This window comes from Leucopleurus acutus (genome assembly GCF_964270905.1).
Source record: "Leucopleurus acutus genome assembly, chromosome: 2".
In the NCBI taxonomy this organism is placed as follows: Eukaryota; Metazoa; Chordata; class Mammalia; order Artiodactyla; family Delphinidae; genus Leucopleurus; species Leucopleurus acutus.
The window spans coordinates 181,980,111-181,994,463 of NC_139143.1; the positions used below are offsets into that span (position 1 = coordinate 181,980,111).

The window sequence follows — 14,353 nt, forward strand, 5'->3', positions numbered from 1 at the left end:
TCTTTTCTTTTCTTTTTTTTTTTTTTTGCAGTACGCGGGTCTCTCACTGCTGTGGCCTCTCCCGTTGCGGAGCACAGGCTCCGGACGTGCAGGCTCAGCGGCCATGGCTCACGGGCCCAGCCGCTCCGCGGCATGCGGGATCTTCCCGGACCGGGGCACGGACCCGTGTCCCCTGCATCGGCAGGCGGACTCTCAACCACTGCACCACCAGGGAAGCCCAGTGACGTATTTCTTAAGCTAAGTCCGAGGAGCAGTAAGCAGTCAATTATTTTTATACAATGAATGCAACTCAATTTCTGTCTAGTTAATAACTGTCCTCATTGGTTCCCTTTTCCAAATGGCTTATTAATGTCAGTGGATCCTCATCTCAACCCTGTGCACCTCTGAGTATTCTTCTCAGTCTCTGTTTTATGAGACCATAATAATGATCATTGTGTCATTTACTGAGCACCACATGCCAGGCTCTTTAGGTGCATTTCTCACTTAATCCTCAGAATAACCCTGTGAGGTAAGGGGTTTACAGACAGGGAAAAGGAGCTCAGAGTGATTAAGTAATTTGGTTGAAGTCACTCAGCCACAAAGTAGCCTAATGAGATTCAAACACAGGTCTGTCTATCTCCAAAGCCTGTGCTTTTAAAAATTACTACAGTTTTCTAATATCATAGTCAGGTTCAAAACAGAGATCTCTGTCTCTACTTTAGCCAGACAGGAAATAAAACTACCCCAAATCTATGCCTTGTTAGGATAAAGAAGAAACTACAGTGCTTCTTCTTCTTCTTTTTCCTCCCACTTTGCACACTGCACAGATTTTCTGTGTCCTTGAAGGGAGACCGTATCATGGAGGAGAATCTCACGGGGAGGTTCATGGAGTTATCTTTAAATCTGTTGAGTTTACAATAAACATTCTCAGAAAACGGGGAATAAGGGGGGAAATTTCACACTTCGTAAGAACATGTATAAAAACCCTACAGCTAACCTCGTACTTAACGGTGAAGGACTGACTGCTTTCCCCTAAGGTCAGGAACAAGTGAATATAAGGATTTATACACTGCTCTTGTTCAGCAGAGTCCTGGAAGTCTTAACCAGGGAAATAAAGCAAGGAAAAGAAGATTAAAGACATTCACATCTCCTTTTCTGAAAGGAGAAATAAAATTGTTCTTATTTGCAGATGATGTGATTGTTTATGTATAAAATCCCAAGAAATCTACAAAAGCCCTTATATAAGGAAGTGCAGTTAAGGTTGCAAGATACCAAGAAGCATACAAAAGTCAACTGAATTTCTATATACTGTCAATGAACATGTGGACACCAAAATTAAAAATGTAATACCATTTACAATCACTCAAAAAAAAAAGAGAGAGAAATACTTAAGTGTAAATCTAACAAAACATGTACAGGACTCGTATGCTGAAAACTACAAAACACTCATGAGAGACACTGAATAAATGGAGAAATATACCATGTTCATGAATTGGAAGAAAATGTAGGAGTATATCAATTATTCTCACATTGATATATAGGATTAAACACAATTCCAATCAAAATTACAGCATGATATTTTGTATATACAGACAGGCTTATGCTAAAATGTAAATGGAAAGGCAAAGGAACTAGAATAGGTTAAAAAATTTTTTTAAAGAAAAGTGGGAGGAATCACTCTACCTGATTTAAGACTTGTATAGCGACAGTAATCAAGGCTGTGTCATAATGGTAGAGGGACTGACACATAGATCCATGAAACATAATAGGGAACTAAGAGATAGCCCCCATAGAAAGTATGGCCAGATTATTTTTGACAAACTTGCAAAAGCAATTCAATGGAGAAAGGATAGTCTTTTCAACAAATGGCTCTGGAACAACTAAATGTTCACATGCAATAAAAATGAACTTTGACCTAAATCTCACATCATAAACAACAGTGAACCCAAAATGGTTCATAGATTTAAACATAAAACTATAAAACACTTAGAAGAAAACATAAGAGAAAATCCTCAGGGTCAGGGACCTGGTGGCATGTTCTTAGACATGACACTAAAAGCATGAACTATAAAAGAAAAAAATAACTACCTGGACTTCATCAAAAATTAAAACTTTTGGTCTGTGAAATATTCTGCTAAGAGAATGAAAAAACAAGCTATGGATGGGAGAAAATATTTGCAAACCATCTATCTGACAAGGGACTCACATCTAAAATACATAAAGAATTCTCAAAACTCAATGGTAAAAAACCAAACAATTCGATTAGAAATGCTTAAAAGACAGGAAGAGATATTTCACCGAAGAGGATATGCAGAAGGCAAATACGTACATGAAAAGACATTTAACATCACTATCGATTTGGGAAATGCAAGTTAAGACTATGATGAGATACCACTACACACTTACTAAAACAGCTAAAATGAAAAACAGTGTTTATGCTAATTGCTGGTGAGGATGTGTCTCATACATGGCTGGTGGAAATGAAAAATGGTACAGCCATGCTGGATAAACCTGGCCGTTTCTTTACAAACCAAATATATATTAACATATATGTTAATCCATGCAATCATACTCCTGAGCATTTATCGCAGAGAAATAAAAACTTATGTTCACACAAAAACCTGTACACAAATGTTTATAGTAGATTTATTTGTAATAGCCCCAAATGGAATCAAAATGTCCTTCAAAAAGTGAATGGTTAAACATAGGTGATACGTCCATACCGTGGACTATTACTCAGCAATAAAAGAACAAGCTAATAACCTAAATGGATGTCGAGGGCATTACACTGAGTAGAAAAAAAAAAAAAAATCAATCGCAAAGGTCATACATAAATGATGAAAATTATAGAGACGGAGAACAGATTAGTGGTTTTAGGGGCGTGGGGACGATGGTGGGAGGAGAAATTGTGACTATAAAAGGCGTATCACAAGGGACATCTCTGATGATGGAATACTTCTATATCTTGATGGCCACACACAAATCCACACGTGGTAAAATGGCACAGAACTCCACACATGCTTCGTGCCATTCTCTCTACGATTTGTGCATCTATAATTATTTCAAAATAAAGTTTTAAAAAATCTGTCGAGTGAAGTCTGAGAGAGGTCTGCCTTTCACAGTCTAAAAGGGATTCCATTGCATTTCTCTTTCTGCTTCAATATTTTAATGCCTTTCAAAATTTTAAAAGGCTCAAAGCCACTGTTTTTATAATTCCTTTCTTACAATTTCTTCCAACTTCCTTGGCTGTCAATGAGCTGGGAATGTGGACCGAGCCACAGCTAATTCAGAGAATGAAAGGAAATGAGAGAGCGCTGAGGCCACGCCCGGGGCTTACCCTGATTTACTACTTGGAGGTGTGGGGGCGGGGGACGGCTCCGAGGGGCCCACAGTCTCCAGAAGCTCTGGAAAGGGCGAGAGGCCATTGCTCAAGCTGGGCACTTCAGGTGGCCGTGGCTGCCAGACGCGGAGCAGGTGAAGGTCAAGCATCAGCTCTACGCCCACCTTCCAAACCGTGCCATCAGGGAGGGACACTGCAGACACAGTCAGCAAAGGACAGAGGGCCCATCGCACTTTGCACTGTGCTCATTCGCACCACATGTGCCAGGGAGACCCAGCACATGCGGGGATTGGTTATTGGTGGCACACCGAGGAAGGCTGGGACTGTTAGCCAGAGGCTGTGCTTTAGAAGAGATTGGAGTCCACAGAACAGTAAGGACTTTTGGTGGCGTGAGGGGTAGGGAGGGTCGGGGACTGGGTAGGAAGAGGTCTTACCTCTAAAACAAGGTCTGAATCTTCATGCTTTCCAATCGTAGTGCTTTTATTCAGGACAAAAAAGCCTTCTGCGCTCTTTAGATAGGCCCTCATACTCTCTGCTTCCCCTATAAAAGGTTTACAGAAAACAATTCTGTTAGAAAAATACAGTCCTCTAATTATTCAATATCATATTTAGAATGAATGGAATACACCATAATGTCCACAGGAGAAGTCAGCAGAGGTAGGAGTGGATAGCTGGATTTAACAGTGATCACAATTAGAATTCCGCACATTTTTAAGACTGTCCTTTTAACAGTGATATCCAGCATAGATGAGCTTGGTTCTGATCACAAGAGGACATCCTTTATGTAACTCAGAGCACAAACAAGCAATAGCAAAAAAAAAAAACCCAAACAAATCTGAATTCCACTGATAACCACTCTCCACCTCCCATTAAGCTTAGTTTGGGGTTAGTTATCTGACAGAATCAAGTACTCAGTGTTACTAACCCACCACTTACTAGCTCTGTGACTCTGGGTGAGTTACTTATTCTCTCTCTATGCCTCTGTTTCCTCATCTGTAAAATGGGGCTAATAATACTCTGTATCCCAAAGAGTTTTGTGAGGATTAAATGTGAAGCATCTAGAATGGTGATTGCTACACTAAACACCCATTTGTCCTACTGTGATTATGACTGTTATTAATCTTGGGCTTCTGAACTTTGCTTCAAGGAACCCCAACTTCTACAGAGCTCCTTAAAGTGCGGAAGAGTCAGTCATCAAGGAAATGGGCATTAGAAGATACTTTCTTTTTAAGTCACCGCATTCCTTCATATATTTAGGTTGAAAAAAAAAGATTTCCAAAGACAAAATATCAAGATTATAGCTTGGCTGTATGGTCAAGACTCTGTACGTATCTTTTCCTGGCATTTTATTATGAAAACGTCAAACACACAGAAAAGTTGAAAGAAGAGGATGGTGAACTTCTATATAACCAACACCCAGATTCTACAATCGACATTTTGCTATATTTGCTTTATCACATATCTACCCATCTATACCTTTTATATTTTAATGCATTTCAAAGTAAATCCTATACATGATTTTAAAATTTATTTATTTATTTATTTATGGCTGTGTTGGGTCTTCGTTTCTGTGCGAGGGCTTTCTCTAGTTGCGGCGAGCGGGGGCCCCTCTTCATCGCGGTGCGCGGGCCTCTCACTATCGCGGCCTCTCTTGTTGCGGAGCACAGGCTCCAGACGCGCAGGCTCAGTAGTTGTGGCTCACGGGCCTAGTTGCTCCACAGCATGTGGGATCTTCCCAGACCAGGGCTCGAACCCGTGTCCCCTGCATTAGCAGGCAGATTCTCAACCACTGCGCCACCAGGGAAGCCCTATACATGTTTTTTAAAACATAAAAATTTCAGTGACTTCAGTAGGTTCCAAGATGTTGATGATAATTTACATGATATTTGAATTCTGATCCATCTCAATGCCATGTCAAAGAAAGGCTCTTTTCTTTTTTTTCCGGTTTTTTTTTTTTTTTTTTGTGGCTGTGTTGGGTCTTCATTGCTGCATGCAGGCTTTCTCTAGTTGCGGCGAGCAGAGGCTACTCTTCCTCACAGTGTGCAGGCTTCTCATTGCGGTGGCTTCTCCTGTCGCGGAGCATGGGCTCTAGGTGTGCAGGCTTCAGTAGTTGCAGCACGTGGGCTCAGTAGTTGCGGCACGCAGGCCCTAGGGTGCGTGGGCTTCAGTTGTTGTGGCTCGCGGGCTCTAGAGAGCAGGCTCAGTAGTTGTGGCGCACTGGCTTAGTTGCTCCGAGGCATGTGGGATCTTCCTGGACCAGGGCTCGAACCCCTGTCCCCTGCATTGGCAGGTGGATTCTTAACCACTGAGCCACCAGGGAAGTCCCCAAGTCTCTTTCAACTGAAAGGTCACTGAAGTGTGAAGTTGTTAGACTGTGGATAAAAACAAAAATCATCTAGGTGTGACCGTAGAGGGTCTCCGGTCTGGCTCTGCTTTCCATCAACATTTCCATCATCATTTCGTCACTGAATCCCTACTAAGTGCCAGGCACTGGGCTATCCTTTTACACACATGGCCTCCTTTCATCCTCAGAACAACCCTGCGAGGTAGGTGTCAGTATTGTCCCGCTTTACAAATGAGGAAACTGAGACTCAGAGAAGTTAAGGTCACACAATAGTAAGTGTGTGACAACTCTGGGCCTTTGCATGTAACCAGTGTACAAACCTCCATTGTTGCTGGTGGGGCAGAGTAGGGGTGGGGGAATTGCACTGTCTGCTGACACTTGGGACATGTAATAAAAGAAAGCCCTTGAAACCAGCATTCTATCCTCCGAAAGGAAGATGAGACCCTACCTGGGGGTAAGAGAAATAAAAATAAGCAGGATAGTTTATATTTGTAAACTTTGAGGCCTGTGGATGTCCCACAAATATTGATGCTTTCGGGCTTCCCTGGTGGCGCAGTGGTTGAGAGTCCGCCTGCTGATGCAGGGGATACGGGTTCGTGCCCCGGTCCGGGAAGATCCCACATGCCGCGGAGTGGCTGGGCCCGTGAGCCATGGCCACTGAGCCTGTGCATCCGGAGCCTGTGCTCCACAACGGGAGAGGCCACAACAGTGAGAGGCCTGCGTACAGCAAAAAATAAATAAATAAATAAATATATATATATATATATATATATATACTTTCATATAATGAGAAATAAATTTTATTAAGTTCGCTGTCATGTATATAGGGGAAAAGACATTTCCTCTTCCCAAAGAACCATGCTCTGTTGCCCTCAGTTATTAATCTTCAATTGCAGAGAACCATGTTATCAAGCAACACATTCAAGTCGAATTAATCTAAAATGTAAACTTTCAAGAAATGTCTCTTCTGCAGGAAAACCACAGGAAATGCCACTAATCTAAAACTTAAACTTGGATCATGCGCGTATTTGTGCTTTAGCTCTCACCCCAGACGTCCCCAAGGCTGGGGTCTTCTCTCTGCTCAGACGTCCCCCCTTGGGGCAACCACCTGACCACTCTGGCTAAAGGCACCCTCAGCCATGTTATTCCCCTGCTGGTTTTCCCCTGCTGTGTTTCCTTCCTTGTACTTATCATTCTCTGACATGTTCTGTTCCTTTATTTAGTTATGCTTGCTGTTTGTTTCTCTTTCACTAAGATACATGTTCCTGGAAAACCAGAACTGTGTTCATTTCGTTAAGAAGCGATTCTTCGTGGGTATTTTGTGTTTGTACCCATCTTCAGAGCAAAGGCATTGAAAGATTTTGTCTTGCACTAACTTTCCGAGAGTGCTTGTATGGCAAACAGCCTGGGAGGATATAGGTAATGTTTATAATAAAGATAACGGCTCCTTCTGGGGCAAAAGTTGGGCAGGTTTGCCAGCAGCCCCTTTCAAAGATTGCAGTTTCCTAAGTTTGGAGTTCCTTACCTGGCACACAGACCCACTGTGGGCACAGCATCCACACTGGCTGTTCTGCACCACCCCGAGGGACTTTCCGGGCAACAGGAACCAATGTGCATATGCAGCTCTGGCTGCCTGTTATGTCGGCTGTGCTGTGAGTAATAAAGTTCTTTGTTTCTGGCCCAGGAGTCTCTTGTCTTCTGCCAGGAACTATAAGCTGGGCAGGCTAACTTACTAACTTTCAAACAGGGTAAAACGTCAGACCCTTTGCAGTTCCTGCCAGTTCTGTGCATTACCCCTCCTCCAGGGTAGGGGGCGGTGGGGGGGCAGCACCTGACACATAGTAGGTGCTTGGTAAACACTTGCTGAGTGAATGAAAATACAAACGACACCTCAAAGCAAGTCAGTACAGCCAGCTGGCTAGGAAGCTTTGATAGTAACTACCTTTCATTTCTCCTGTCAGTATCTATCTTAGATGACTCCTTGGAAAACCTAAATTCTCTCTCTTTAGCTTTTGGATTGGACAATATTTCTCCACCTTAATTTTGCCCTGTGCATCGCTTCCTTGTCTGAAAACACTGTAAAAGTAATTTGAATGTGTTTAGCTCTGTGAATTCGTTCTTACTCAGTGCCATGGAGCACCAGCCACGGTAAAGAGCAAGAGCTTCAATCATCTGCATCCCCCGGACCACTTTGGATGGCTCAGAATTGGGATATAGGAGCGAACTTTCTTTTGAGGTTTACAGTGGCCTCAAAGTTCCTTAAAGAAGGAGAGTTCAGGTAAGGGGCGGGGTGTGTGTGTGTGTGTGTGTGTGTGTGTGTGTCTCTGACCATTGGGTGGGTGTTGTCCATAAATCAGGGGAAACAGGGGTTCCTCTCTTAATCCCAGCTATAACCACAGGACATCCAAGAGCTGGTGCCCAGGAGAGGCCTAAAGCTCCCGTGCCGGCTACCTTGGGGGGCGAGGTAGGGGCTGCACTTAGGAAGGAACGGCTGGTGTTGGGGCACCTTCTCTGGGGGTGCTCCTGGCGACCCGAGCCTGGATCAGAGAGTTCGGACTCGGGTGGGGCCGGGTCCCCTGCCTACCGCAACGCCCTTGACTTCGCAGGGCTGGCCTCCTCCGGCCCAGGTTTCCGCCCGCCGCCTCCTCGCGCGCCGCTCTCACCTGGCCAGAGGAAGAAGCCCACGCCTCGTCCTCCGCCGAGAGCCCTGACCGCTCGGGAGGCGCCGGGCCCGCTCTGGGCGAGGCCGCCCGGCCGCACTCCCGCGGAGTCTCCAGCCGGCGGCCCACAGCCCGCGCGCCGGCCCGGCCTGTGTACGCGCGTCGCCACGGCAACGCCACCCCGCCGGCCTTGCTGGTGAGGGGCGTGGCGTGCGCGGCGCCAGAGGGCGAGGGGCGGTGCGCTGGGAGCACCCGGCCAATTACAGCCCGCTGCAGCGCTGCGAGCCCTCCCCGACCTGCCGCGTAGAGGTCCCCGGCCCCGTTTCAAGGATGGGGAAACAGGTTCAGTGTTCACATGAGTAGCCCAAAGTTTTATAGCGGGGAAGGAGCAGACTCAAGAATCCTTCCTACTGACCTTAGCTCTAGGCTAGGTGCGTTGAGGAGGGGGTGGTTAGGCGTGGGAGGGTAATGGAGCTGAACCACGAGAAGCTTGGAGGTTACTACCGCCGTCCCACCCGAATCTCTAGTTCTCTCTGTTGTGGAGGAGAAAATAGAGTAAGCTGGGGGGACCATCACTTCTGGGGGTGGGGGTGGAGATGGGAGATGGGTGGGGTGGAAGGAACAATTTTGAAAGAATGAAAGATTCTTCCACGTGCTAGGGAAAGGGTATTTACAAGCCCACAACCTTACTGTTTCTGTCCTTCCCTGTCAAAACTCACGTTTATTCATTCATGTGTTCTTTACTTCTACAAACATCACCTGAGTCCCTACAAGTGTCAGACGGTGGCCCCAGTGTTGACCTGGATCAGATCCTTAAGAAGCGCCCTCGCACCCGCCATGGGCACGGGACTGGGGGGAAGGAGCGTGTGGAGAAGACATGCAAATCCCAACTATCTCCCCTCACCCCAGGTCACCTTTTACAGATCAACCCCTTCGGTCTGGGAGCAGAACAGCCCCGCTGACTACCTACAGAATGCCTCATTTCCCTGGCAGGAAATGACTGACAAGGTGCCCCAAGACAAACTCAAAATATTCATCTAAGAAAGATGAAAGATGGCAGATTCCACTCTAGTCAATTAGAAGAAGATATAAGAGAGAAAAATCATGGAAATCGATATGGGATGGAATATATGGTAAAGATGCTCCCACATGCCTAGAGGCTCTTATAAATGCACATTCCCTGGCACAGACCTCAGAGATTCTGATTAAGCAGCTCTGGAGCATGGTCCAGGAATGAATTTGTTGCATTCTTGCAAATTCCTTGTTAAAACCTTGGCAAAACCTCAGGATTTATTCAACCCTGCAGTTGAATCGCAGAGCCCTCACAGAACTTGTCCCTGGAAATCTCTTCCAGGCCCTCAGTCTGCCTGGAAGTTTCTGCCTGGGTTAGTTCCCTTCGACCAGAAAGACCCTAGGAAAGTATGAGGAGTGACCACAGAGGCTGGGGCCCTGAGTGGTAACTTCAGATGAACAGAGAGGGTCAGGCTCAACTCTCCAGGCACATTTCTGCCTCAGGGCCTTTGACGTTACTGTTTCTTCTCCCTACCAGGCACTTCCCCCAGGGATCTCCTTCAGCTCCTTTAGATTTTTACTCAAATATCACCCTATTTAAAATGGTCTTGGAATTCCCTGGCGGTCCAGTGGTTAGGACTCGGTGCTTTCACTGCCCGGTTCGATCCCTGGTCCATCCTGCAAGCCCCATGATGCCACCAAAAAAAACAAAAAAACCCCAAAAAACATGAATAACAAAAAATAAACACCTCACTCTATTGCTCTTCCCTTCATCTTACCACTCCTCTAACGTGCTATTTATTTAGTTTCCTTATGTTATTTGTTGTCAGTCTTCCCACTCCCAACACCCCCCTGCCCTCCAACTTAAGCTCCATGAGGGCAGGGATTTTTTTTCTCTTTTGTTCACTACTGTATCACCAGTACCTAGAACAGTGCCTGAATGAATGAATGAGTGAAGGAACAGGGGCAGCCCTTGCCACTCGCCCACAGCCTTGCCTCCTACCTCTTGAGTTGCTGAGCCGAACTGTCCTTACCCCAGGACCTAGGCTTCTGTAGCCATGGCCCTCCCCAGCCCCACCCCCATCTCCATGCTTGTCTTCAGTGTCACCAACATGAGCACAGAACACAACCCTTCTCACTGCCAGCCAGACCCTACGGAGCCCATGAGGCCAGCCTGGAGCCGGAGCAGCCCATGGCCCCCTAATAGGCTTGGGAGAGCATATTTGCCATTAGTCCATCTCTCAATGATGAAATACAAAACAGAGAACAAAGCTGACATTCAGACTCCCTGGAGCAGAAATTGCCAACTCTTGATTGTATCCTGCCGCTCCCCACAGGTTGGCACAGTCATCTCAGAGGGTGTGTGAAAGTCTTAAAACCCAGTTCCATGTCATCCACTTAAATTTCAAAAACAGAAAATAAAATACCCCAATAACTCATGGCTTTATAATAGCATGTCCTGGGCTGAGTGAGAGTTGTACTTTGCAATGATGAGGTGTTAAAAATACTGCACCTGGGGAATTCCCTGGCAGTCCACTGGTTAGGACTTGGTGCTTTCACTGCCGTGGCCCGGGTTCAATCCCTGGTGGGGGAATTAAGATCCCGCAAGCCACACGGCATGGCCAAAAAAAAAAAAAAAAAAAAGAGGTTTCTAGATTATATGGGCTCCTTGGTGATGCCTGTAATCAATCAGTCTTATTGAGCTCTGGGTGGCTACCAAGGCTGTACTGTATCTCCATCAGCATCAGAATGCTGGTGTCTGAAAGGCCAGGGTTCAGGTCCCAGCTTCGTCATTCCCAGCTGTCCTCATAATACTGGAGCGAGTGATGTTAACTCTGGGCTTTCCACCTGCAGGGCACTGTCTCAGTCCTTCCTGTGGATCATCTCATTTAATCCTCACCATAACCTGGGGCAGTAGGTGTGTGTGAAACACCTGGAACAGTGAGCTCAGCAGAGAAGCACTCAAAAATGTCGTGATGGGTATTATTTCTATCAAATCACTCCCACTTGAACAGGAAAATAAGGCTCAAGAGACATGGAGGTATGTGCCCAAGGTGGCACAGCCAGAAAAAGATTTGAATCTAGATGACTGTGATGGGAAGGTATTTTCCCCCCGGGGACTACAGGTGACAGGTGTCACAGCAACAAGACACCCATGCTCACCACCTGCTTTCCCTCAGCCCTGAACCATCTGGGCTTCCGGCTGTCCTGAAGTTTCGGCAGTGCCCGCAGCAAGAGGGGAAGGGGGCTGAGCCAGGAGGGGGTAGCTGGGGCTCGCCACGGACCTCTCCTGCCACCCACTGGGCTTCTTCCCTGCAGGACCTCTGCCCCATAAAATCTCATTCGGCCGCATACCTTCCCTGGGCTGTCCTTGACTGGGAGAGCCCACCCACTGTGCCCCCTCCCCAGACCTGCTTGTTGTCTCCTGCATTCCAACAAGAAATGAATGCTGGCCTCTGGCCCGGAAGAGGTAGGGAGCTTGCCCAGCCTTTAAGGGGTAAGAGAGAGCCAGGGAAAGAGCTGGAACAGGAGAAAGGGAGAGTGAAAGAGAGAGTGCTCGAAGAGCAGGAAGTAGCTAAGCTGTTGAGTAGGGTGACAGATGGGAGAGCAAAGGGCCACTAGAGGCTCCACAGTCCATTAATAACCTGACCCTATGGGCTAAGGAAATGCAGGTTTTTATACACACACACACACACACACACACACACACACACACACACACACACACACACACGGGTTCACAAAAATAAATTCAAACCACAAAATAACAGCTGGTAACTGAGGCCTTCTGCAGCTGTGCTCACCCGCTTCCCCTGTCAGAAAATGAGAAGACATCCAGGTTTTTTCTCAGATAGAGACAAGGCTGGTTGGGACATTCATCTCTTGCAAACCAAAGCTTTGCCAGGGGGATTCCCTGGTGGCACAGTGGTTGACAATCTGCCTGCCAATGCAGGGGACGCGGGTTTGAGCCCTGGTCTGGGAGGATCCCACATGCCGCGGAGCAACTGGGCCCGTGAGCCATGGCCGCTGAGCCTGTGCGTCTGGAGCCTGTGCTCCGCAACGGGTGAGGCCGTGATAGTGAGAGGCCCGCGCACCGCGATGAAGAGTGGCCCCCGCTTGCCACAACTGGAGAAAGCCCTCGCACAGAAACGAAGACCCAACACAGCCAACAATAAATAATTAATTAAAAAAAATGAAAACAAAACCAAAAAGCCACTCTCTCTAAAAAAAAAAAAAGAAAAAAAGCTTTGCCAGGGAGGCCAGTCTGTATGTTCTGTTTGAAAACTGCAGATGAAGGGTGCTGATCCCACCTCTGATGGGCCTGGTTTTGTTTGTTTGTTTGTTTTATTCTGTCTGTACCTCACTTCTCTCACCTGTAAATTGGAGGTAATAACAGCATTGACTGTAAAGATCAAATGGGTTAATATGTGTGAAGTACTAAACTGTGCCTGATACCACAGACTCCTTCTGTGAATGTCCGCATTGCTGTCTGTCTGTCTGTCTGTTGTTTTCTTGATGATGTGGGAGGACAGCACCATCTCAACCCGATCACAAACATCCTGGGGAGAACTTTGATTTACATCGTCTCAGTCCCAACCCAGAGCAAACTTGACCTCTGAACACTCGCATATCTTGCTTGTTGCCCAGGGAACTTTCTGGGTGTGGGTGTCAGTGTCAGAGGCAGGCTGAGCTCCTCCCCGGATCACTGCTACAGGGGTTCTGAGAATCCAGCTGGTCTCTGTGGGTTGGCACCTGCAGGACAACTCTGTAAATTCGACTCCCAGGCATCCAGGCAAGTCAACCTCCACTACTTTTTTTTTTTGAGATTAACAATGAACCATTATGAATGAGGTTAACCAAACTAGCTAATATTTATTGAGGCTTGTTAGGTACCAGCCGCTGTGCCATGCACTGTTTTATTTAATTCTTAGCCCAACCCATTTTACAGAAGCGGGCTCAGAAACGTCAAGTAACTTGCCCAGTTACAAATCTTTAAGTGATAGGTCCAAGATGCGAACCCTAGCTGTTTGACTCCAGCATACTGTCTTTTTTGTAAACTTTTGTTTTCAAAACATAATATACATCTCGAAAAGAGCACAAATGATAAGTGTACGCTTGAAGAGTTTTCACAAAGTGTATGCACCCACCCTAACCAGAACCCAGATCAAGAAGCAGAACATCACCCCCCGCCCCCGCCCCTCCAAGAAGTCTCCCTGTGCTCCCTTCTGGTTACCCCCTCCCGCTTGTCTGACTTCCAATCATAGATTAGTTCTGCTTGCTTTTGAACTTCATGTAAATGGAATCTTACAGATTCCATTTGCTGCCTGGTTTCTTTCACTCAACTATGTGAGATTCGACCACGTTGTCTGATGTAGCTGTGGTTCATTCATTCTCACTGCTGCGTTGCATTACACTCTGTTATCTATTCCTGCAGAACAAATTATGGCAAACATAACAGCTCCAAAAAACACACACTTATGTCACAGTTTCTGTGGGTCAGGAATCCAGGCACTGCTTAGCTGGGTTCTCTGCTCAGGGTCTCTCCCAGGCTGCAATCAGGGAGGTGGCCAGGGCTGGGGTCTCATCTGAGGCTCAGCTGGGGAAGGATCCACTTTCCAGTTCATGCGGTGGTTGGCAGGATACAGTTCCCTGCGGGTTGTTAGTTAGTCTGAGGGCCTCACCTCCTTGCTGGATGTTAGCCAGAGATCCTGCACTGTTTCTTGCCATGTGGGCCTCTCCATAAGGCGGCTTGCTTCATCAAAGCCAGTGAGAGTCCATAGAGAGAGTCTCCAGGCAAGATGGAAGTTACTATCTTCTGTAACATAATCACAGAAATGACATCCCCATCACCTTTGCAGCATCTACTGATTAGAAATAAGGTACAGTCCTGCCTACTCTCAAGGGGAGGGGACACAGAGGTGTGAACACCAGGGATAATTGGGGGCTATTGTGTATACCTTTTGGTATGCACATGTGCACATATCTCTTGGGTATATATCTAGGAGTAGAATTTCTGGG

The 14,353-nt window shown here is 46.5% G+C and overlaps 1 protein-coding gene across 1 annotated transcript in view; it reads right to left on the reverse strand.

Annotated features, from left to right (window-relative positions):
* FHAD1 (forkhead associated phosphopeptide binding domain 1) overlaps window positions 1–8,424 on the reverse strand; it is a gene marked incomplete at its 3' end in the record, with an annotated part of 135,906 nt that extends 127,482 nt beyond the window's left edge. Inside the window, exons 1-2 of the mRNA XM_082865272.1 lie at window positions 8,327–8,424; window positions 3,754–3,860 (exon numbers count right to left, since the gene is read on the reverse strand). Coding sequence (XP_082721398.1) covers window positions 3,754–3,846 — 93 coding nt within the window. The 5' untranslated portion in view covers window positions 3,847–3,860; window positions 8,327–8,424. The remainder of the gene's footprint in view (window positions 1–3,753; window positions 3,861–8,326) is intronic.
* Window positions 8,425–14,353: the final 5,929 nt, after the last annotated feature.